Raw genomic sequence first — 24,753 nt, forward strand, 5'->3', positions numbered from 1 at the left:
GAAACCAAAGGTCAGTGTGAATTCTTACAGGCCAATGAAGACTTTTCCTGGAGTCATCTGAGCAACCATCAGATACTCGCAGTTTCAGTCTTCGACAGAGGCACCAAATGATAATTTATGGGAGGAAGGTTTTTTTTAAAAGGGAACCTCCTAAGCAAATTCTTGCTCATTTCTATAATTTATTTGCCAAATTCTTACTACATAAAGCAAGCACATACATTAAAATCTGTACGTGAAATAATGCAAAAAGTTGTTTCTTCAACTGATTAAACAACACATATGGTGTGTATGCTCACAAATCAAACCTGACAGTGAACTGGGAAGATGGTAAAGAAGAAAAGACTGAGTGGGCAAGCCCGGCTCAAGGGTCAGCAGGCACATACAGAAGTCGGAAGTTCCCAGGAGGGGCAGGTGAGCCCCGAGAAGCCCTGGCAGGCCACATGGGGTGTGCGCCCCAGACCAGACTTGGAAATCTGCCTTTTTACTGTCCCAGAGGTGATTAGGTCCCTGGCTGTTGTCTAATGCACACCAGGTTCACACGGGCTGATGCAGAAACTCAGAGGCCAATCTACTCAGTTTACAATGAGGTTTGCAACAGTTATAGAAGTTAACGATTCACATCTTCTAGCGTTTGCATTCTCTCTTTATAGGCAGACCTACAGGGAAAGTCAAATTATCATCAGAAAGATACAGAATCAGAACGAGGCACATTAACTAACTAAAATGTTTAAGAGATTCAGAATAAGCTGTCTGGAGTCCTGAGATTCTACAGAGGAGATTTGCTGAGACTGGGACCAGGCAGGTGGGAGCTCTGTCCTGGACTATTTGGAAGTAACCCTACAGGCTTCCATGGCGGACGAACAACCTGTGTTTGAAAGTATTTCCCTCCGCTGACCTAGGAGTCTCCTCTGAGGGCCTTCGGTTGTGCAGTGCAGTTGGGTGCTACTGCAGAGCCACCTCTCCCCGGAAGTGCCCCTCGTGGTCGGCCGCAGGTAGGCAGCTGAGCTGTGGCATTCCAGGAGCTGTGGTGAACGGAATGGGGGGAGGCGAAACCCTGCAAACTCACGGTTTGGTGAGAGTCCGTTCTGCTGCACATTGTGTCTTCATTCAGGGGGGAGGGGGAGCCCACGGCTGTACGAATGCCAACAGACAAAGCTACTGGCAAATTCTGAGCTGGCTTCTTCAGGGGAAGGTTTCTGGAGCCAAACTGCTCTGAAGGCTGCTGGTCTGTGTCCAGCCGGTATTTGTAATTAGCCCCACGGGACCATCATTTACAGACTTGTCTGCCCCCCCAAGTCTGCTGGCACCTTCTCCTCCCTGCCCCTCAGCAGAGGCCCTCTCTTCCATGACAGGGACTCCCTGGGGGCCCAGCTTGAAGAGACAGCTCCTTTCTCTGGCTCCATTGCACTTCGTGTCCTTTGTCACGTAGCACAGTAATACCAACAATAGCTAAAGCTTACTGAGCACTTTCTGTGTGCCAGGTGCTTTGCTAAGACTTTCTGTGTAGTATCTCATTTAGTCCTCAAACTGCTCTCACAGCTAGGTCTGTGACTTCATTATACAGGTGAGATTCTTAGAGGATAAGGAACCTACCCAAGATCACGCAGCTTATAAGAGACAGGGCTGGAGGTCAAGCCATTTGACTTCAGAGCTGTGTTTTCTCCACTTCACACACTCTGCCCTGAAGTTCAGGTGCCTGTGTGCATGAGCACACACCTGCCTTTGACTCCAGATCAGGAGTCGGAAAGCCGTGCCCTATGGACTAAAAGCACCCTACAGCCTGTTTTTGTATGAATGGTTTTTACATTTTTAAAGGGGTGTAAAAGAGGAGAAGAAAAAGAGGAAGGAATCATATATGAGCAAAAAGCTGAAAATATTTATTATCTGGCCCTTAGGAAGAGTGTGTTGACATCTGTGCTAGATAATAAACATTTTGGGAACAGACACATATCTTACTTATTAAAGTCTCCCATGGGACCTAAAACACATCATCCCCTGAAATGTTTTTAAAATTAAGGAATCACGGTGTGAATAAGACATTTTCCACAGAGCCGTCTCCCAGAGCCGCAGATTGGAGCTGCCCCTTCCCCAGCCCTGGGCACCAAGATAGCACTGCGGGACAGCAGTGAGGGCCACGTGCCAAGACAGGGCGTGACCGCCAAGGCGCTTGTCCAAGACAGGGATGGGTTTGCGAAATTCTGTCATCTACACTTTCATGGACAACTTCAGGAATTCTGAAAGTTCTGGTTGGCATAACAACGGTAACTGCGGCCAAAGACTAAATTACATAAAAGTGCATATCTTCACTACTACATATACATAAAAGGCATAATTGGGGGTGTCCACTCTGTTGACATCCATGGAGCTGTGTTCTCCACGCCACGGCCAGCTCTCCCCACCCCTACCCTCCATAACTCTGATCTGGGTCACAGTGATGAGACAACCAAAGCTGGGCAAATCAGATTCTCTGTGAAGAGAATTCTCTGTGAAGGATTGGGATTGAGGGGAAGCCGGGAGCTCTGGGATGGCCCCTTGAGTAGAATCAGCGTAAACATGGAGGCTGAGGAATGGCCAAGGGCCAGAGACAAGCAGAAAAAGCTTGCCTGGTTTCCCAGGTCCAGCTCTTGAGAGATCTAATGGTCCCTGGGCACCAGCAGATCCTCTTGTGTTCTGTGTTCTGCTGGTTCTTCCCCCTTTTGCATAAGTTAACTGGAGTGTCTTCCTGTGAACATACAGCCTAAAATGTCCCGACAATGAGAGTGGCATTTCACTCTCCTGGGCATCATATGCAGGGCCACAGCTCATGCGAGCTTAGGCTGGGGCTGTTGAAGATGGACATATCAGATGGGGGCCCTTTCTCAGAACAAAGGGCTCCTGACAGACGGTTTTTAGGGGGGACCATTCCCTTCGCACCTCTAGAGTCTGACAGCTCTGATCCTAACAAGACAGGTGGCAAAACCACCAAAATCAACGTGTAGATCTTGTTTTGATTCTAAGTTGTACACACCAACAGTAAAAAGGTGTTTCTAAGAGACTAAGGAAAATCCGAATCGATATTGGATGTCTCATTGTATTAAGGAACAGTTCTCAGTTACATTAGGAAATATAATGGCATTGCGGTTGTGTTTACAAAAGAAGTCTAATGTCATAAAAATGTGTACAAAAGTGTTTACAACAGCTGAGATTTTCTTTAAAGTATTCTGGCAAAAACAAAACAAAATCTGTAAGTGCAAACAAAAAATAGTAGTGGAAATACATAAATATTAATCATTGATGAAAGTGGGTAATGGATACATGGGGGTTTATTACATTATTCTCTCTACTTCTGTGTTTAAAAATTTCCACAATAAAAAATTTAAAGATACACATTTAGAAATGTAAATTGTTATATATAATTCATACGACATTATATATAAGGATAAATCACATGGGATCTGGGCTTGTAAGGCGGTCCGATGGTGGGGCTGCCCCCTGCCATTGTGGGGGCTGTCGGAAGGTGTCCTCCACTCCAGGGAGGGGGTCTCTCCTGAGGACCGGCCTCCAGGGCTCTGAGGAGCTTCCAGAAAGTCCTGGGAGAGCCCCTTTCTTCTCTTCATGTACCTGTCCTTCCTATCATACTCACTGACCGGCTAATCCAATCTTACCATCCTGGGTCCACTGTTTGATGGCCTTGCATCACGGCATGACTGTCCCCTTGGCCGTAGGCTGCCTCTTCTCCATCCTAACTGCAGGCCCTTTGAAGGTGGTCCCCCCCCCACCCAGTGGGTTAGGCCTCATGCAGCCCCATCCTGAGCTATGCTAACTGTGAGTGATCACTAAGTCTCTGGGGGAATGAATGCCCTAACACAGCCCCCATTCTGCGCTCACATAGCTTGAAGATAAGACACTGGCTGCAGCCAGGGCTTCCGAGACCTGGGGAAACCTTCCTCACATCTACCTGGAATTTGATCCAGGTTCTGATTCATGTAAAGTGACTTTTTCCCACTTGCCCAGAAAAAGTATCAGGTAGGTATTAGTGTTTGACTGGTGGAGGGAGAGGGAAGGACCATGTTAAATATTGGATATGAAAGTAGTTTGATGATGACAAATTGTATGACTATTCAGACCAGTAGATAAGCATCTGGTCAAACAACCTTACAACTTTCCTCTGACCATAAATCTCCATGTGCTGTTCTAGTCAAGATGGAGGCATGGGTAAACACGGCTTTTCTCCTTGCACAACCACATCAAAATTACAACTAGAATATAGAAAAACCATCACTCAGAACTGTTAGAAATCAAGTTCAATGGAAGTCCAATAACTACGGAATTGAAGAAACTACATCTATCCAGACTGATAAGAGGAATGCAGACATGGAACAAGGCTGGCCCCACACCCATGTGTGATGGATACAATTTGAGAGGGATATCTTGGGAGCGAGGAGTCCCAGCCCCACACCAGGCCCTGCTAAGCCCAGGGTTCCAGTGCCAGGAAGATAAGTCCCTGTAACTTCTGGCTACAAAAAAAAAGTGGGGATTGAGTAAGTGGAAGAAACTTCTGGAGTCCTAGGCAATTCCTCTTAAAGAACCCACACATGGACTTACTCAGACTCACTCCCTCTGACCCAGCACTGGGTAGCAGCTTGAAGGGCACCAGTGACATACAGGGAGGAACTGAAGTGTCTCACATCAAAGCAAGAGCTGGGGGACAGCTTTCTCCCAGATGGAAAGATGGGCAGAGGCCATTGTCCCTTTTCTGAAACTTCCCCCAACAGAACAACAGAGCCCGCAGGCAGGTGCCATAATTGAGACTCCATCAACCTGGCCAACCTGGCTAACATTGTTTGTCCCTCCCTGGAGATCCCCTGAGGCTCTGTCCCACTCCACTTACAGGCCCACCCAAGCAGTTAACAGTGACTTTTCCATATGAATGGCTGGTCTTGGATCATGCTTCACAACTTCCTGAATCCTCTCAAACAAGCAACAGCTCACCTCAGTGAGCCCACAGCCCCCTATACCACTTGCTAAGTGGCCACAGGCCTGACACCAGCAAGAGCCAGAACTGGATCACAGTTTGGCTTCATCTGGGAACCTCCAAGCCATGCACAAGTAGCAGCCATCTGCAGATTGCTTTATAGCACATGCAGGGTGGCCCCAGGCAGAACACAGGTTGGGGCTGATCTTAGCCTGCACCACCCAGGAAACCCCAGAGCCAGCACACCCAGTGGACAGCTACAGACCATGTTGGAGACTGACCACCCTGCCCCTGCACAGCTGATCCTCCACAGAGGGTGGAGATTGGTGGTCAGTGATCGCAGCCAGAACTTGCAGCTGATTGGCCAGAATAAATCTCTCCCATTGACCTGACAAGAGCAACCAAGGTTCAACTACAAGAGGAGGGTATACTCAGAACACACAAAGGGCTCACCTCAAGTACTGAACTTGGGTGGTAGATGAGGCTGTGTCACTGAACCCTCCAGGACACCTACTACATTAGGCTACACTACCAAGACACAGAGTCAAAGCAGCTCTACCTAATACATAGAAACAAACACAGGGAGGCTGTCAAAACAAGGAGACAAAGAAACATGGCCCAAATGAAAGAACAGATCAAAATTCCAGAAAAAGACTAAATGAAATGGAGATAAGCAATCTATCAGATGCAGAGTTCAAAACACTAGTAATAAGGATGCTCAAGGAACTTAGTGAGGACCTCAACAGCATAAAAAAGATTCAGTCAGAAATGAAGCATACACTAATTGAAATAAAGGACAATTCATAGGAAAACAACAGAAGAGTGGATGAAGCTGAGAATCAAATAAATGATTTGGAATGCAAAGACGCAAAAAACAAGCAATCAGAACAAGAAGGAAAAAGAATCCAAAAAAGTGGGGACATTGTAAGGATCCTCTGGGACAACTTCAAGCATTCCAACATTCATATAATAAGGGTGCCAAAAGGAGACGAGAAAAAGATAGAAATTGGAAATCTATTTGAAAAAATAATAGAAGAAACTTCCCTAATTTGGTGAAGGAAATAGACATGTAAGTCAAGGAAGAACAGAGTCCCAACTAAAATGGATGCAAAGAGGTCACATCATAATTAAAAGGCCAAAGTTAAAGATAGAGATTCTTAAAAGCACCAAGAGAAAAGAGTTACCCACAGGGTAGTTCCATTAAGACTGTCAGGTGACTTCTCAAAAGGAACTTCGCAGGCTAGAAGGGATTGGCAAGAAATATTTGAAGTCATGAAAGGCAAGGACCTACAGCCAAGATTGCTCTACCCAGCAAAGCTATCATTTAGAATCAAAGGGCAGATAAAGAGTTTCCCAGACAAGAAAAGCTAAAGGAATTCATCATCACCAAACCATTATTATTAAAGGGACTTATTTAAGAAGTAGAACAAGGGGATCAAAACTATGAACAGTAAAATAGCAAAAAATACAAATCTATCAACAATTGAATCCAAAAAACAAACTAAGCAAACAGGACGAACAGAGATCGAATCATGGATACGGAGAGCATTTTTTGACGGTTGCCACATGGGAGGGGTGTGCCAGGGAATGGGTGAAGAGCTGAGGAGATTAAGAAATACGAATAGGTAGTTACAGAATAGCCACAGGGATGTAAAGTACAGAATAGGAAATGGAGAAGCCAAACAACTTATAGGCATGACCCATGCACATGAACAATGGTGTGGAAACTGCCTGAGGGAGTGGAGGGGTGCTGGGTGCAGTGGGGGCAAAGGGGAAAAATCCATACAACTGTAATAGCATAATCAACAAAGTATAATTAAAAACAATAAGTAAGATATAATTTAAATAAAATCTCCCTGTGTGGCTCCACTGAGATAAACGAGGATGGCCTCGGGCCCTCTCCTGCTCACCTGCCTCAGGGCTGCATGGCAATCTGCAACTCCTCCATCAGCTCTCCAGTCTCCTCTCTCCAACAAAAGACCCGTCTGGAAGGCCAGAACTCCCTCAGCTCTGCTAGGAGCTCCCAGCCCTCGCTGCAGGTGCCCTGCCCTCTTCTCCTCCGGTCCTGTCACCGGGGAGAGAAGTGGGCCTTCTTGGCAGGAGGAGCCCCACAACCTGCATCCAGGGCCCTGAACCCTCCACCCAGCAGCCCGCTCTGCTTCTTACATCTCTAAACCACTCTCTTTCACGTGGCCCCTTTCTGCTAGCCTTCAATATGCTTACATCCCTTTCATCCTCAGAAACAAGAAACAAAGCCTCCTTTGGCCCCACCTTCCCCTTGAAAGACATCCCAAACTCCTGACCTCCACAAACAAGCATCTTGGAACAACAGTTCAACTGAACCCACCTTCATCCTTTTTCACCCTCTGTCCCCATCCCTGGAGACAGCTCCGGTCTCTCTATCCTATGGATACTCATCACTTCTTCCCCAACTTGGTGGCTCCTCCTTCCACCTTAGTGTCCCCCTGCCCTGGCTTCCAGGACACAGGACTCTCCTTGCCCCCCTCTCCCTCCAGTGGCTTCCTCTGCCCAGCCCTTGAACGTCAGTGTCCCCAGGGGCTCTGTCCTGGGCATTCTCCTGACTTCAAAGAAAGCCAACTGTATCCTTTCCTGCAGGTCTGATTTCCATCTAGATGCTGACTCCAGACCTCTATGTCTATCTACATGGTGACCGTCTCCACTTGGAGTGTCCTCAGTCATAACATGTCCAAAATGGAGCTCCTCATGAACCTATATCTCCCCAAGGCAAAATGAAGCAAAATTTCTAACACAACAAAACCTACCACTGCTCTTGTGCTTCCTAAATTGCTACCCACTTGCTCAGCCTGGAAAGCTGGGCATCTCCCTGAATGTCCTTCTCCATGTGCCACAAGGCCCGAAACCCTGAGAGCTCTGCCTTTTCACCTCTCAGATTCAGTGAAACAAGGTCAAGGACTGGGGAGGAGAGAGGAACGAATAGGCAGAGCCCAGACAATTTTCAGGGTGGTGAAACTACTCTATGTGATACTGTAGTGGCAGATACATGTCATTGTATGCCCAGTGTATACCCATAGGAGGTACAATGCCAAGAGTAACCCTTATGTAGGCCGTGGACTTCGGGTGATAATGATGTGTCAGAGGAGGCTGACTGGTAGTAACCAATGTGCCCCTCTCATGGGGGTGTTGATAAAGTGGGATGCTATGCACATGTAGGGATGGGAGGCATATGGGAACTCTGTACCTTCTGCACCATTTTGCTGCTAAAACTGCTCTAAAAATAAAGTATATTTAAAAGGACATATATGTAGTATTAAATTATATGCTCAAAACTATGCCTACAAGTCTTTATTCCCACCACTGACCTATGGTTCAGGGACTTGTCATCTTTTACCTGGACCAGCCCCCTGAGTGCTCTCTTTCAAACAGACAATCCTGCCCCTTCCTACCCCCATCCCTTCGGGGGCCTGAAGCCTCAGCACCCAGTTCAGCCTCCACAGCGTGGCTGCACAGGGCCTGCCGCCGCCAGTCCCAGCCCCGTGCTCTGCGGTCCGGCCACAGGGCCCCTTCCTCTGCGTGTCTGCTTCCCCTGGTGCAGGGCCCCTTCCCCCTCCGGTTCCCTCTCCTGGCTAACCTTGACCCACCCTTCAGGTCTCAGTGTGAACACCTCTTCCTCCTGTCTAATTAGGCAACATTAGTGGTGCTTTCAGGGCACCCCATCACCAAATGCCCGGCTGTTCACCTCTGTGCTTCATCAGACTGAGAGCAGGGGTGGCACCTGCTGTTTGTTTTTGTCTCTCCAGAACCTGGCTCAGGGCCTACAGATAGCAAACCCTTAGTAAATATTGGCTGAATGAATGGGCAGGGTTTGTTGACTTCTGTACTTAGAGCTCTCAGCTTCCTAGTCTGTTTTGTGCATGGAGTGGTGAGCGCTACTCTCAAAAGGTGACCCCAGGTGAGTGATGAGAGCAGAGGGCTGGGGTGCGTTCTGTCCTGGGCTGAGAGCAGAAATGCTGCTTAGTAGGGCGACCTACGAGAGCTTGAGCAGGAGCAGTTTTAGGGTTGAGACAAAGTCCAGGCTCCAATCCCCACACCCCGCCATGTGCAGAGTGAGGAAGCATCCCCACCTGCGGGCCGAGAGCCATTCAGGGCTTTTGAAAATGTCCTGATCTGCTTTGACCGAACTAGGCTGACCCACTTCTCCTGCTCCCTGTCTCTGTCCTTTCCTGGCTGTTGCAAGAAGGTTCTCTGAGCATGTGTGTCTCATAAGAACTTTCTGGCAAGTTTATGCTTTTGCTCTTGTCTGAGATCAGAGGCAGCCTGGACTTGAGATGAACTTTGAGAGCTCTTGAAAGGCTCTAAGCTCTGGGCATTTTTGCACAACCCTGAAGGGCCCTTCATGTTTGGGCAGGTTCCAGCTCAGGCCATTCTCCTTCCTCTCCAGACCTCACACCCAGGCAGGCAGGGGCTTGAGAGAGGACAGAATTCTGGGCGAACTGCTTGCTGGCAGTGAGGGGCTTGCCTGCCCTCACCCCACCTGACCCAGCCCTCCCTTCAGGCAAGGTCAGTATCAGCAGCCAGCTGCACTTCCCTCCCAGGAAAGCTAAAGAGACAGAGTTAGTAAAAATCTATCTCATGAACAGCCTGACCTACCAGCATTGATCCCATTAGACATGATGCCCGCACACACAGTCCCCATTATGCACCGAGGGGCAAGGCTCAGAGGAGCTCAAAAAGCCATTTAATTCCAACCAGGGGTGACCGCTTCCCCCAGGGCCTGAGACATCCCCCAAACTAATAACCCCAGGCAAAGCACTGCCGGGAAAAATTCCTTGCGGATTTGAGATTTTCACTCTGGTAATCTCCTAACTCAGTGAAGTCAACACTCCTGAGCAAGTTAAATACTTTTATTAAAGGATCCCCTCCCCCATTCTCTTTGATGTGGTGTAGACCTGTCTACCCTCCCAGGGCCTGAGTGTCTCTGTAAGGCCCCTCCCCACCATTTTCTCCTGTTCCAAGGAGGCCCGGAACGCACCAGAATTTGCTCATTTTGGATTCTGAGAGCTCTGACTTCCCTGAGGAGACCCTACAGCCCGCCAGCTGAGGGAAACCCTTCCCATTCTTTTGTGAGGGGTAACAAGTCTCCAACAGGCCTGGTCCCGAGCACCTCTGCTGTCCAGTTGGCCTAAAGGAGTCCCCAGCACAACTGTCCAGGCTGAGGTAGACTTGCGGGCCAGGGGCCCACCCTTCCTCTGGCCTCTCTAGAAGCTTGCTGGTTATACCTCCAACAGTCAGCTGGAAACCGGGATGGGTGAGCTGGCGGGGAGGTTCAAGGAGGCTGGGGTAGAGAAAGGAGACGCGGTCAGGAAGCCCGGCGCTCCTCTCCTCCCACTGCTTCGTGACCCAGGGTGTCCCTCAGGCTGCCCCTCTCCCAGATGTGCCTGGAATCAGGTTCAACCATTTTAACGTACAGTCACCACTTTCTTCTCTCTACTGCTCTGAGGTTCTCTACTTCTCTGCTTCTCTCTACTGCTCCAGTGAGGCCCTGCCCCGGTCACCTGTCCTCAAAGAGCCTGCCCAGTGGGAAAACCCACCAGCTGGCGGATGGTAATCGTCAGGCACCCTTATGTTTCAGGAAGGGCCTCCTTCTAGAAACGTCATCATGTACAATTTACCCATTTCATCCAGGGGTTTGTAGTGTGGACTCTGTGAGTTCTAGAAAGTGGGTATTTTATCTATGGGGATGGACAATCAGCTCTCAGAGAAGCTAGAAAGTGGGTGTTTTATCTATGGGACGGACACTCTGGTCCCTGAGGGCCCTGAGGCCTCCCCAGCAAGGGTCTGGGTGTCTGTAACAGGCTCCCCTGGTGGGTCTGGCTCTGGAAGCTATTGCCAGGGGGTTTGGATGCAGACCTTGCCACGGGAGGGGGGAGAGGGCAAGCTCTCCCTACGGGGCCTCTTAGAAGGCCCTTCTCAACTTTCCTGCTGTTCGTCCCCTCGACAAGAAAGGCACCTGCTCAGGGAGGCACTAGCCCCTCATAGCCATTCAGCCACAATAGCTCAGACTGGGCCCTGGTCGTTTGAAATGTCCTCTCTTCTCTTGCCAGCCCGGGACAGATGTCCCAGGGTCTATGGCTGTCCCCATTTATTGACCACCCCAGTGGGATTGCCTCCAGATTGGAAATCAAAGCAGAGTCCCTGGAAGCTGGAGGAAGGAGAGGGAGGCGACTGACCACGTGAGGAAAGCCCGGCCAAGAGCCTAAGTCCTCAGGCTGGGGAGGCAGACAGGCCGGGACTAGAATCCAGACTCAGCTACTGGCACCCTCTAACCCTTGCAAACTATTTGCCCCTCTGAACCTCAGTATCTCCATCTGAAAAGTGGGGATGATGACAGTTCCCTCCTTCTCAGTGTCACTGTGCAGCTTAAAGTAGATGAGCCTGCAAATTGTTTAGTACATATTTAGGGCTCACTGAATGGGCCGATGAGAAAAGGCTCAGTGGCTTCCAGATTGGGACTGGCCCAGCCATGAGCCCAGAAATTCATTCCTTCCCTGAGACCTGCAAGGATTCGCTAGTTAGTCCTCCCAATGGCCTTGCTCCCAGGGGAGGCTGGAGCGTGGGGATGTGAAAACCTGCGCCTCTTGGCTCTGCAGAGCAACTAGTCCAGTGAATGAGGCTGGTGGAGGAGGGAGGGACCCAGGTCATGGCTGGGGCGGCTGCTGGGCCGGGGCACACAGTGGCCCCCAGGCAGAGCCGGTGCTGGGCACCGGTGGTCTGTGCACTCTCAACCGGGGTAAAATCAGCCCCAGTGGGGCAAAAATCAGCTGTTAGAGGAGCAGAAATAGTTTTTTGAGATATTACAATGGTTCGTGGCACTCCAAACCTCAACCCTACCTCACAAAATCTGATTTCTTAGTAGTATTTATTTATATTTATATTTTACTTTTTCAATTTATTGGAGTGACATTGGTTAATAAAATTATATAGGTTTCAAGGGTACAATGCTATAATTCATCTGTTTTTAATCCTCACCTGAGGTTTATTGATTTTAGACAGAGAGGAAGGGAGAAAGAGAAACATTGATGTGAGAGTCATCTTAGCAGTATTTAATTTCTCTCATTAGAAATAAAGTAAATTCTAATTTAACAAAGTTAGCTTAAATTAAAATTTCCTTTGGGTGGGGGAGGCTAATCGAAGTTGAGAAACGTTGGTATGGTCCGTCTTCCAGACTCTCTCAACTTCCTGCCCAGGGTCCCCTCCTCTCACTGGCCCCACTGCCACCTCCTACCGCACCCGTCTTCCTTCCCCTAGGGCTCTTGGCAGCGTTTTGCACTGTGATCAGTCCAGTTCAGAGGTCACGCGGGCCCAGGGTATGGCCAACATTACTCCTTACCCCGATCCTCCCTTGGTTCCCAGGACTTCACCACATGGTTCCTCCCTCCAGCCTCTGGCTCCTCTCTTCCTTTGCCCCACGGACACAGCTCTCTGCTCCCCGCACCTGCTTTCCCAGCTCCACTCTGCTTGCCCCACCCCAAACCCCAGCAGCCCACTGGAGCACGTCGTCTGAATTCTCTCCCTCCCGGTCCACCCCAGCCAGCTCCATGCTTCCCCTTCTCCTATAGTATTTACTTCGGACCATCTGACACAAAAGAATATATGCCCTTGTATAATTCTCTCATGGTTGCATGGGTATCTGGTCTATCTTCCGACTTGGATTTTAATTTCTTAGAGGATAAAGAAAAAGTTGTAAGTTTCTGCTTGCTCCTTAGTGTGCAGCCCAGTTCTGGATACCAAGGAAGGCAGATGGGAGGGTCTTTAGGGGCCACAAAGTGGCCTGCAGAACTCCAGTTGCAAGGTGCCACTGGTCGATGGCCTTCCCAACAGCAGAACCAGTGCAGCCTGGGCCCTGGGCGGAATACAATGGGAAGCCCGCCACCCTTCCCCCCGCGGCCCGCCACCTCGCTTCCCACTTGAGGCTCTGCCTCACCTGGCTGACTCCTTCCACTCCATCTGGTCCCCGTCATGCTGCAATGTGTCCATCTCTGTGAAGAGGGTGGGGTTGGGAGCCTCATCTTCCTCCCCCAGGATGTCCTGGAGCTGCTCAGCAGCTGGAGACCCTGCAAAGAGAGGACAGCAGGACCTGTTGAGTGCCCTGTAGGACACAGCCCTGCGAAGCCAATTGAAATGGAACAGGAGCCAAGAACAAAGGAAAGGTATTTTCTAATTTAGTAAAACTAAGTCCACCTTTTGGGTTTTCCACCATTTTCCCCCAGCTTCTTGAAGGAGTGGTCTGTATTTGTGGCCTGCACCTCTTCCCTACCCAGTCACTTCCCAACCTGCCGCAACTCGTTCAACCCCACCACACTAAGGACAGTGACCAAGGCAGAGATTCCAAAATGGCAGCTCAGAGATATGTTTAATTCAGACCTCATGGAGTATAAACATTTTTGAAATTGTTGCTAACATTAAAAAACAACTCTGAGATCTCATTTAAAATCCATTTCCTGACTTTTCTTGAAAATGTAGATGCTCTGACAACTGTGCCGGCATTCCTGTTTGGCAACAATCAATTAGAACTGAGTAATGGCTGCCTTCTTTAGTTGGGCTTATGCATTTTAGTTTGCCACAGTCCCCACTACTCCCTACTACACTGCTAATCTCATTTATGTATGTACCAGAGTTTACAACACCGCCCTCAGACCTCTCTTATTATCTTACCCTTGAACCAGTAAGATACCAACAGTGCTGCTCAGCTATGGACTGGCTTACCTCTCTGGGGCATCAGTCCTTCCTCTGAATGGAAGTGCTACTCTTGGCTCTCACAACACAGCACTTTCTTGATATTTTTCCCTATCTCTTTGAGGGCTCCTTCTCAATATCCTTATCTGGTCCCTCTTGCCATCTCACTTAAATCCTGATTTTCCCCAAGCCACCCACATCTCCAGGCCCTGCCTGCACTGAGCACTTCCGGCTGCCAACTGGATTGCTCCCCCTGGGAGTTCTGTAGCCTTCCCAAGTCAACCTCAGCACATTCAAAACAGTTTTGCATCCCTTCTTCCAACGCCCCAGCCCTGCCCGCCTCTGTTTTGATTAACAGCACCCCTAGCCACCCAGTCATCCGGCCAAGAAATGTTGGACTCACTCTAGAAGCCTCCTTTTCCTTCACCAGCCAGGTCCAATCAGACACTGATTTTTTTATTTGCTTTCTAAATACTTCTTTAAAAAAAAAGATTTTATTTATTTATTTTTAGAGAAAGGGGAAGGAGGGAGAAAGAAAGGGAGAGAAACATCAGTGTGTGGTTGCCTCTGACATTCCCCTCAACTGGGGACCTGGCCCGCAACCCAGGCATGTGCCCTGACTGGGAATGGAACTGGTGACTCTTTGGTTCATAGGCCGGCACTGGGTCCACTGAGCCACACCAGCCAGGGCCGAAATATTTCTTAAATATTTATTCCTAAATATTTCTTATCTCTCTCCTTTTCCCCCACCCATCGCCACCTCCTCGGTTCAGGTTCTCGTGGTCTCCTGTTCCTGTCACTGCAACAGGCACCTACCGCTCCTCCAGCTTCTGGCTGCCCCATCCACTCCATCCCCTGTGAGACAGCAGAGTTGGCTTTCATAACATTTCAAAGATATTCACGTGGCAGACTCCTGGGAGTCACCGAAAAATATTTCATGCATGAGTTAGAAATAATTTTACTAGCAGAAAATACTATTAGTGTACCTGCACATAGCTCAATGGAGCTCATTTATTTAAATAGATTTTGTTTCTTAATTTTTATTACTTTGAACTTACATCTTTTTCATTAGCTTATTAAGAGCTGACACTTGGTAGCAGACACCAGAGGTTTAAAGAAATTTTATAGGAGAAAGGCCAACAATTGAACAAATAACGTTACTTTTTCTCTAAATTGGGAGAAGACTGACTGCTTGATTCCGAGAGGGTGCACTAATTCTCCATGTGATTGGCGTTCAAGAACTATTGGTCCAAAGTGTAGCTTTGATCATATTACTCTCCAGGTGGTGAACCTTCAGTGGCTCTTGTTTACCTAAAGCCTGTGGTCCATGACATGGCTCACAACATCCCTTGTGATTCGGACCTAACTTGCCTTTCTAGGTTCTGTCATGTCCCTCCACCAAATGCCCTAGACCCCAGCCACCATGCACCCCAGCTACCTTCAACTCCAGCCACCCTAGACCCCAGCCATCCTTGACCCCACATGCCCTGGACCCCACCACATCAGACCACACACAGTTCTCTGAAAAGGAGGGTATCTCACTCCTTGGACCTTTGTGCCTACCACTCCCTGACTGTGGAGTCCCCTTCCCCCTTCAAGGCCAGATAAGAAGGCAGATAAATGGAGAGATGAGAGAGGGCGGAGAGCAGGATCCCCGAGTGAGCCTTGCCTGGGGCATTACCTGCTCCCGGGAATAGCTGAGGGCTGGGGTCTCCAGCTGTGGGCACTGCCTCTGGCCCCAGCCTGTTTCTGCTGCTGCCACCCGGCCACTGCCTCCACACGTCTGCTTCCTGGCCCGGCACAACAAACTCACTTTTGTTTCCAGTCAAGCACCAGGGGAGGTGTGGGGTGAGGAAGGTGGGGGGAGAGAGAGAGAAGAAAACGTAGAATGACTGGGAAGGGGGAGAGTGAGGACTCCGTGAGAGAGAAAAGAGATGGAGTAAGCGTGAGAGAGAAAAACTGTGTTGAAAGGGAAGTAAAGCCACTGCAAGTATGAGAGGGTGTGTGTGTGGCGGGGGGGACGGGGAGAGAGAGAGAGAGAGAGAGAGAGAGAGAGAGAGAGAGAGAGAAGGAGGTTGGTTCTCAAGTGCACTGGAAGAGGAGGGCTCAGTGGCTGTAGTGGAAGGAACCTCAAGCAGGCAGCCAGGTCCCCACAGCCACAGGCCATTGAGGGGACTGGCAGAACTGCCCCCTCCCCACCCCCATGGGCCCTTCCCACAGTGCGGGGAGCTCCCAGAGTACCCAGGCACCTCTCTTCTGGCCCCTTTATAAAGGCGGAGGTAGGATTTGCCTTGAGACTCCCTGGGGCCTCCTTAAGAGCCTTGGCTGGCTGCAGCGGCCTGGCAGGGCGGGCCTCTCAGCCACAGGGCGCTGGTGTGGAGGTGGGGTTGTTGGGGGGAAGGTCGCTGTGGGGTCTCACACTTCACAGCAACCGCACCTGAAGCTGGTTTCTGTCCCCACAACTTTAAACCCGAACTCCTGATTCTTTCCCTCTTCCACTACTCTAAGACAGAGCCCCAATGTCATCGCCCAGGGGGTGTTTTTTGGAGAGTATGTGGACAGTGGGAACCGGCCACTCCAGGGTGCGTGGTGAACCCCACCAGGGGATTATTTGCTCTGCCGAGAAAAACTTCTAATCTCCTGGGTTCAGTTCAACAAGTACTTAGAATGTGCCAAGGTTGATTAGAGGTCGCTGAGCCGCTGCTGCTCCGAGGAGCTCTGAACCCGGAATTCACTAAGACTCAGAGCTGGAAGGGAGCTTAGCAATCATCCGGTCAAACCCTTCATTTCACGGATGAGAAAGCAGACCCAGTTTACACCACAGAGGCCCCAACAGGCCCCAGTTAGGGGAGCCTGGAGTACAATCCACGCCAACACCACCGGCAAGGAGTTCCTGGCTCCGTGGGCTCCTCGGCAGGCAGGACGATGAGGGGGATGGGCCCCTCACAGGGTCCCAGGCTCTACAGTGCACACTGCATGGCATGTCCTGAGCACCACTGGGCAGCCACTGCCTGCTACTCAGAGTCAGGCAGGGGCTGTGTGTGACCTTGACCCCCAGAGAAATTACCAGGGAGGTCACCAAAGAGGCCAGAGGATGCTGTCTCTTTCTTTGTGTGGCATTGTCACAGCCCAGATTTGGGTTCAACTTGTGACTCTGCCAGTTACTAGCAGTAAGATCCTGGCAAGGCATTGGGCTCTCTGAGCCTCAGCTTCTCCATCTATAAAGTGGGAACTTTCATACCTCACTGGACTGTGGTGGCCACTGAGATAATATATGTGATGTGGTTGGCACAGTGCTTAGCATACACCTGTCACCCAATAAATTATATCACTGTGTTTGCTGTTGCCAACGAGTGACTCCTTCTCCCTTATGACCATGACCTGCCTGGCCTTTCCAACACTCCAAGGACTCAAACCTCTCCAGCTTGTCAATGTCCATGCTGCCCCCGTGCTGCTCCTCTGCCCTCCCACCCTGAGGCCTCTCTCCTCTCCTGCTCCTCCCTGCTGCCCAGGGAAGGTTCAGCACACTGCACGCTGGGCTGCTGGATCAGGTGGCTGGAATGTGTCTCGGGCCCCACCTGCATGCAGCATGTCAGAAGTTTATCCACAGAACGAGACATACCACAGGCAATAGCCCCTCTGGTCTGTAGCTCACAGTGAGTCACGTAACAATGCCCAACTGTAGGAATAAACTCAACCAGCAGTTAGTTGCTGGAAGAAACACAACCTTGGAGAGAACAAGCTTCAGGAAGCACACTAAAGGGAGCAACCAGAATCGGGCTTTTACTGGATGGGAACTGTCTAGTCATCAGAGAAGCAACACAGTAAATGACCTAGTGGACTGGAATAGGCAAACCTTAAGCTCCTATTAGAGACCCACGAGGGGCCTGTCCAGCTGGTTCAGCTGGTTGGAGCGTTGTCCTGTACACCAAAAGGTTGCCAGTTCGATCCCTGGTCAGGGCACGTATGGGAGACAACCAATAGACGCTCCTCTTTCACATCAATGTTTCTCTCTCTCTCTGTATCCCCCTCTTTCTCTCTAAAATCAATAAACGTATCCTTGGGTAAGTATTAAAAAAAAAAGACCCAGGAGGGACTTCTGCCAAGATGGAGGCATAGGTGGAAACACTGTGCCTTCTCCCACAACCAAGTTTAAAGACGACAAAGTTTTAGTAAACAAAAACGCAGCCAAATTGAATAGAAAATTGAACTACGGAAGTCCGACAACAATGAGCCATTCAGCCAGACCAGTAAGAGGGGCGGAGCCAGCAGTGGAGCAGGGTCGGGCAGGAAGGATCCCCCGACACAGGCACAGGCGCGCAGGCAGCCGTGGGTGGATCCCAGGTGTGGAGTAGCAACAGACAGACCCAGTGAGGGCACAAGGCAGCAGGCTGACCATGGTCACACATTCGCATGCAGATAAACCAGCGAAGGAGTGAGCAGTGAGACAGACCCCCGCAGGCCCCAGCAGCAGGAAGCAGCAGAGGGGACCACCACTGTCCCTCTTGGAACCCGCCCCCACATATAGCATCACAACCCAGCGACTGAGTTGCCCCGCCTTGGTGAACATGGAGGGCTCTGCTCCTCATATGTAATAGGTGCTAACAGACCAAAATATGGCTCAAGAAGAACTCAAAGCCAGAGAGCCGATAACTCTAAGCAACCAGGAAATAGTGAACCTCTCAGATGCACAATTCAAAACACTGGTGATCAGGATGCTCACAGAACTGGTTGATTTTAGCCACAAATTAGAGGAACATATGAAGGCTAAACTAAGTGAAATGAAGGGAAATGCACAGGAAACCAATAGTGATGGAAAGGAAACTAACTGGGACTCAAATCAAAAGAGTGGACCAGAAGGAAGAAAAAAATGACCAAACAGAAAAATATGAAATAACAAGAATTCAGAAAAATGAGGAGAGGCTTAGGAACCTCCAGGACATCTTTAAACTTTGCAACATCTGATTTATAGGGGTACCAGAAGGAAAAAAGGAACAGCCATGAGTGAAAAACTTATTTGGACAAATAATAAAGGAGAACTTCCCCAGTCTGGCAAAGGAAATAGACTTCCAGGAAATCCAGGAAGCTCAGAGAGTCCCAAAGAAGTTGGACCCAAGAAGGAACACACCAAGGCACATCATAATTACATGAGCCAAGATTAAAATGAAGGAAAGAATTCTAGAAGCAGCAAGAGATAAGGGGACACTCACCTACAAAGGAGTGCCCATCAGACTGTCAGTGGATTTCTCAAAAGGGACCTTACAGGCAAGAAGGGGCTGGAAAGAAGTATTCCAAGTCATGAAGTCCAAAGACCTACATCCAAGATTGCTTTATTCAGCAAAACTTTTATTTAGAATGGAAGGGCAGATAAAGTGCTTCTCAGATAAGATCAAATTCAAGGAGTTCATCATCACCAAGCCCTTATTATATGAAATGTTAAAGGGACTTATCTAAGAAAAAGAAGATAAAAAATATGAACAGTGAAAGGACAGCAAACTCACAGTTATTAACAACCACACCTAAAACAAAAGCAGACTAAGAGGACAGCTAGATCAGGAGCAGAACCATAGAAATGGAGATGACATGGAGGGTTAGCAACAGGGGAGTGGGAGGAGGAGAAGTGGGGAGAAGGTACAGAGAATAAGTAGCATAGATGGTAGGTAGAAAATAGACAGGGGGGAGGGCAAGAATAGTATGGGAAATATAGAATCTAAAGAACTTGAGACACATGGTCATAAACTAAAGGAGGGGAATGGTGGGGGAGGGGTATGCAGGGTGGAGGGGAATGAAGGGGAGAAATAGAACAACTGTAATGGCATAATCAATAAAATATATTTTTTTAAAAAAGACCCAGGAGGTATGTAGGATTTTAAGGGAGTCGGCGTGAGGACCTGGTCCTAGAGTTGTCCCCGGCTCAGTCCCGCCAGGGGTTCCCTCTCTCTCAGGCTCCACACTAACGGGCAGACAGTGGGATGGTGAAGCTGGGGTCCATTTATGCTCACATTATGCTGCCGGCCCCCAATGCAGGGCTCACACAGCATGGACACTTAATACATATTAGCTGAGTGAGTGAATTTCACTAACACTTGCAAGCATATCAGCTGGGATTAGGCCCAGGGAGAAGAGAGACAAGAATAAGGAAATGGAGCTGGGGGTGGAGCTGGCTGGGAACCTTGGGTAGCTCAAGGCCACAGAGTAGCGAGGACAGGGAGACAAACCTGAGGGTTCCAAAGTCATGCTTGCAATTGGGAGAAGTTGGTCTACAGAGGGGACTTGAAGGCCCCAAGTTTCGTGAACAGTAAATGTCATTTTTGAGAAAGCTGTCCATAAACTCCAATGTGCCCCCGGAGAGAGGAAGAGCAGAGAATCTGCCTGCTCATGGTGCTCATGGGAACCCCTCCTGCTGCATGTAGGTAGCTTTGGGAATGTCAGCCCAGTCCATGCTCCTCCTGCAAAAGGATGGCCCTTTGGCAGCCGCGTTCTCGGGATGCATGACCTGTGCCCCTTGGCCGCAGTTCATGGGACCAGGGACGGTTAGCTGACTACCTGACCCAAGCCTGAACATTTTGAATTGGGTCTCTGAGGCAGCCAGGCCTTTCCCAGTGGTTTCTGGAAGAGAGAGCATGTAAACAGGAAGATGAGGGCACAGAGGGGCAGGATGTGCTGGGGGGCAGGGGTGGGAATGAGGCAGATTCCCAGGAAAAATATGAAGAAGAAGCCATGGGTTCCCTGACAGGTGACTGAGAGGGTGCCGTGCCCACCCACTGAGCCTGGATGGTTGCTCTGCTTTGGGACTGTGGGAAACGCCTTTGCTGTTTCCGATAGCTCTCTCTTTTTCTCTTTCTCTCTCTCTCACACACATTCCCTTGCCAAACAACTCAAATAGGTTTCTGATACTTTTGACAAAATTACCTTCATAATTATGAGTACCCTTTATATGAAATTCTAGGGTAAAGATTTTCTTCTGTGCACCTTCTCCAAAACGGAAAGGTTAAGACTTAAAAAGAACGTTGAGTCACTGTAGTAAGAACAGTTAGAATAAAAAGGAACAGGGAATCTATACAAGAGAGGGCAGAGCAAGGGCAGAGCAAGGGCAGAGCAAAGGCTGAGCAGGCTGAAAGAAGGAAAGGGAGGAAGGAGGGAGGGAGGGAGGGAGGGGAGAAACCCTGGCCCTGGCACGGGGAGGAAGCTGTGTTGAGGGGTGTGCAGAGCCTGACGAGGGCTGTGCTGGCTTCCCAAAAGTGCTCTGGGCGGAACCGTGGCTGGAAGATCTCTGTGTTGGGCGAGGGGACACTCAGCCAAGGCTGGTTGAGAAATTCAAATAAGTGGCCCCTCAACCTTCCCCCTCTGAGCCTCCCACCACTCTGCTCCTCCCTGGGAAGGGCATCCACCTCGGCACAAAGTCAGAGAGGCCACGGGGAAAAGCCCACAATGACACTGTTCTCACCGGAGCCCCAGAGGAAAATTCTGACATTCCTAGAGAACCAAAACAGTAAAAGGCAGCTCTTCGTTCTGCATCCATTATTTCTAATTTGTGAGGTATAAAATGTCACTGACAGTATTCACTTAGCATGTAGCTGTTATCGTTTTGTTTTAGTGAATATAAATGCACTAAAGTGAATACATTGTTATTTAAAATCAAAACAAACAGCTGTTGCTTTTCTCATCTAAGCCAAAAGGGGCGTGGGGGCCTGACTCCTGCAACTGAATCTTGTTCTTCCTTCTTCCCACAGAGGTTGGTGGGAGGGAGGAGAGGAAAGGGAATGTCAAGGCCTCTTCCCAGGCCCTCTAGGCTGCTGAAGGGCTAGACTTCCGGGGAGGGTCTTCGTGTCTTTGGTTGTGCAAAAATGAGCCCTGAGCCACGGTGAGAGGCAAAGGAAAATGCATGTGACTGAAAAGTGAGGGGAGTGAGTGTGTGTGTGTGTGTTGGAGGGTGGGGTGGCTAAAAACCTGAGCTGCAAGGAGGTATGAGGGGCTCCGGGGGAGGAGTGGGGTTAGGGGGGAGTTGCCAACAATATGGTGCGGGCTAGATAGAACTGCATAGGGAATTTCCAGTGGCCAGCAGTTTTTAAGAACAAGGTTATCTAGTATCTCATTTTAAAAACTGTGTTTCTCTGCGATGTTAAACTGCTCCATGGTTCTGGGCCATCAAAAGGCCTGTTATTCACATATATTCTGTACATGACCAACTTGGGGGAAAGCAGAGGAGGTCTGAACTCTGGGCCTGAGCTGGCCCAGAGGTAAAGCAGAGAACAAGGACAGGAGGTGACCCACAAGGACAGGCAGACTGTGAGCCCATCAGGGAGGGGCTTGGAGACAGAGTGACCTGAGGCTGAAAGCCTCTGGGAATTCACAGAAATTTAGGCCTCCCGGGGAAGGGGGCTAGGAGGCTGGCTAGCTCCCAAGGAATCAGGTGGGTCTGGCTAATGCATGATTTATCAAGACAATGTGTGGTAGGGCGTTTATTGGTTCACTTGTAAACTCAGGCTTTCAACCCTAATTTTCCCTTAAGGTCTTAAGGCCACTAACTCTGGATTCTGTCCGACTGGGGTTTTTTGTTTGTTGGCGTTTTTGTTTGTTTGTTTTTAGAATAGCCCTTGGAGCTAACGAGGGCACGCTACACGCCTTGACGTTTCCAGGAGGTCCAGGTTTAAGGTGCAGAGGACCGGACAAGAGGGAAGAGTACAGACAGGCTTCCGTCAGGAATGATCAATCAGCCTTCCTGCTGACAGGGTCTAGAATGAGCCACATTGTTTCCCCTTCTCTTTCCTTCCCCCCCCCCTTTTCTCTTCTTGTACCCTTCCAAGATACAAATGTGAGACAAAAGTGAGGAAGCACAGACAAAAGTGAGAAAGCCACACCTTTTTAAATTTTTAAAAATTGTTAAATGCTAAACGGAACCCAGCTGTCCTTGCTCCTACATTGGCAACTCTGCTTGTCTCAGGGGCTCCTCCAGTCCAAGGACAGGCAGGCAGGCACATGAAGCCCATGATGGCTATGAATACAGCCCAGCACAAAACCTTAATTGACTTAAAACCTCTTTTTTTACTCATCAGTTTTCATTAGCGTTTGTGTATTTAATGTGTGGCCCAAGACAACTCTTCTTCCAGTGTAGCCTGGAGACTCCAAAAGGTTGGACACCCCTGCTTTAGAGACTGAGAAAAGAGTGCAGACAGGGCATATATAACATGCAGTCACTTTAACCAAGCTGCTAAAATCATCAACATTATCGCCCTGGCCAGTGTGGCTAAGTTGGTTGGAGCATCATCCCATACACACCAAAAGGCTGGGGGTTTGATTCCCAATCGGGGCACATACCTAGGTATGGGAGGAAACCAATCATCATGTTTCTTTTTGCTCAAAGATCAATAAACACTTTTTAAAATTTTAAATGAAAAATAAAATTATTAACATTATGAAGGTTGAGGCATGAGAAGACTCGATTCTTGTTCTAACTAGTCTGAGAACTTACCCAGGCCCCCAGTTAACCCCCTGATCACCACCTGAAGGACTCACATGTCTAGGCCACCTGACATCTGTAAGAGCCAGCTGCAAGTAGAAATTTCAACAGGATATAGTTAGGCCCCCACCCCAGAATGTATTCAGTGTACAAGGCCAGTCAGGCATGAAGCCAGATAAGGAGAATGTGGAAGGCCAGTAGGAGGAAAAAAAAAAAGGAAAAATATATATTCTGCCTTCCAACAAGGGGTCCCACCAATGAGTAAGGAGGCTATTGTTCAATGGTACCAATCGCTAACAGCCACATCTGCTTCTGTATATTGCTTGCTTGCAGTATTCTATAAAAACCCTTTAGTCTGTAAGCCAGGCGCGACTTCCATATTGTAGCTCTGAGGAGCTACGTGACTCTGGTCACAGTTGGGGAAGTTCGCCCCTGCGCAGGTTAAGAGTTTGGCCAATAAATAACATCTAAATGCTCTAAGTGCCTGGACATTTGGTTACTCGCTCTTCGAATGTAACAACATCCACTACCCAGGCCATGGGACCTGATCAGACAGCTGGGCGTCTATCCTCTAGATCACCCAGCATCCATCGTCCAGATTGTCAGACAGCTGACTTATAACCATGTGGGACCAAGCCTAGGGTTAAGAATTCGGGACTGATAATTCTCAAGGATGCATCTTTTACTGTAAGAAGTCTTTTCTGTCTCCTTTGGAACACTTCTGGGTGTTTGCCTAGCTTTGTTTAAAGATTGCAGACCTTCAAACAAATTTTTATCATCTCTCTCGAGCCAAAGCCTCCAGACTCCTTTTCAGTTCATTCAACAAGATAAACATCTTCTGTCCCAACTTGTGCACCTTCCTCATCAGACATGGGGAAAGAAAGACCTGTGAAACATATCCTGGGTCCTAAAACCTTAGAACCATATAAGGCTCAAATGTCTGGCCAGAAAACCACCTTTCTCTCCTTTACTAATCAGCCTGGGGTGGCTTTGATCTTTAGTGACCCCAGAGTTGTTCAATATCTGGCAAGTAGAAGGACTTAATAATTTCATACTCCTGCCACCAGAAGGTTCTCATAAGCCCTTGGTACCAATCAGCCGAGCCAAACCAATATCTACTTGTAGAGGAAAAAGACTTGGGCTCCTTCTTGCTCTTACATTAGGTTAATGTATGAGGTCTGTCCAGAAGGTATCCAGCCATATAATATGAAAAAAATGGAGACATTTATTGAAGAAGATACAAGAAATGTGCAAAGGACAATGTCACCTCAGTCCCCTTCGAAGTAGGCACCTTGGGACCTCACACAGTTCTCCCAGTCACCATCAGATGCCCCTTAATTTTCCTGAATCTCATCCATGGTCTNGAAACATATCCTGGGTCCTAAAACCTTAGAACCATATAAGGCTCAAATGTCTGGCCAGAAAACCACCTTTCTCTCCTTTACTAATCAGCCTGGGGTGGCTTTGATCTTTAGTGACCCCAGAGTTGTTCAATATCTGGCAAGTAGAAGGACTTAATAATTTCATACTCCTGCCACCAGAAGGCTCTCATAAGCCCTTGGTACCAATCAGCCGAGCCAAACCAATATCTACTTGTAGAGGAAAAAGACTTGGGCTCCTTCTT

General features: G+C 48.9%; 1 protein-coding gene across 4 annotated transcripts in view; it reads right to left on the reverse strand.

Annotated features, from left to right (window-relative positions):
• The window catches only part of SLC4A5 (solute carrier family 4 member 5), a 99,690-nt gene that overhangs the window by 57,298 nt on the left and 17,639 nt on the right, over positions 1-24,753 (reverse strand). For 3 of the 4 annotated variants that reach the window (XM_037064865.1, XM_037064863.1, XM_037064866.1), the window contains exon 4: positions 12,918-13,047. In XM_037064865.1, coding sequence (XP_036920760.1) covers positions 12,918-13,047 — 130 coding nt within the window. Of the gene's footprint in view, positions 1-12,917; positions 13,048-15,350; positions 15,904-24,753 lie in introns of those variants that run through there. The other variant, XM_037064864.1, reaches the window with a different exon arrangement.

The sequence above is a fragment of the Sturnira hondurensis genome, unplaced genomic scaffold, assembly GCF_014824575.4.
Source record: "Sturnira hondurensis isolate 20B ecotype Veracruz unplaced genomic scaffold, ASM1482457v3 Scaffold0015596, whole genome shotgun sequence".
NCBI classification, from domain to species: domain Eukaryota; kingdom Metazoa; phylum Chordata; class Mammalia; order Chiroptera; family Phyllostomidae; genus Sturnira; species Sturnira hondurensis.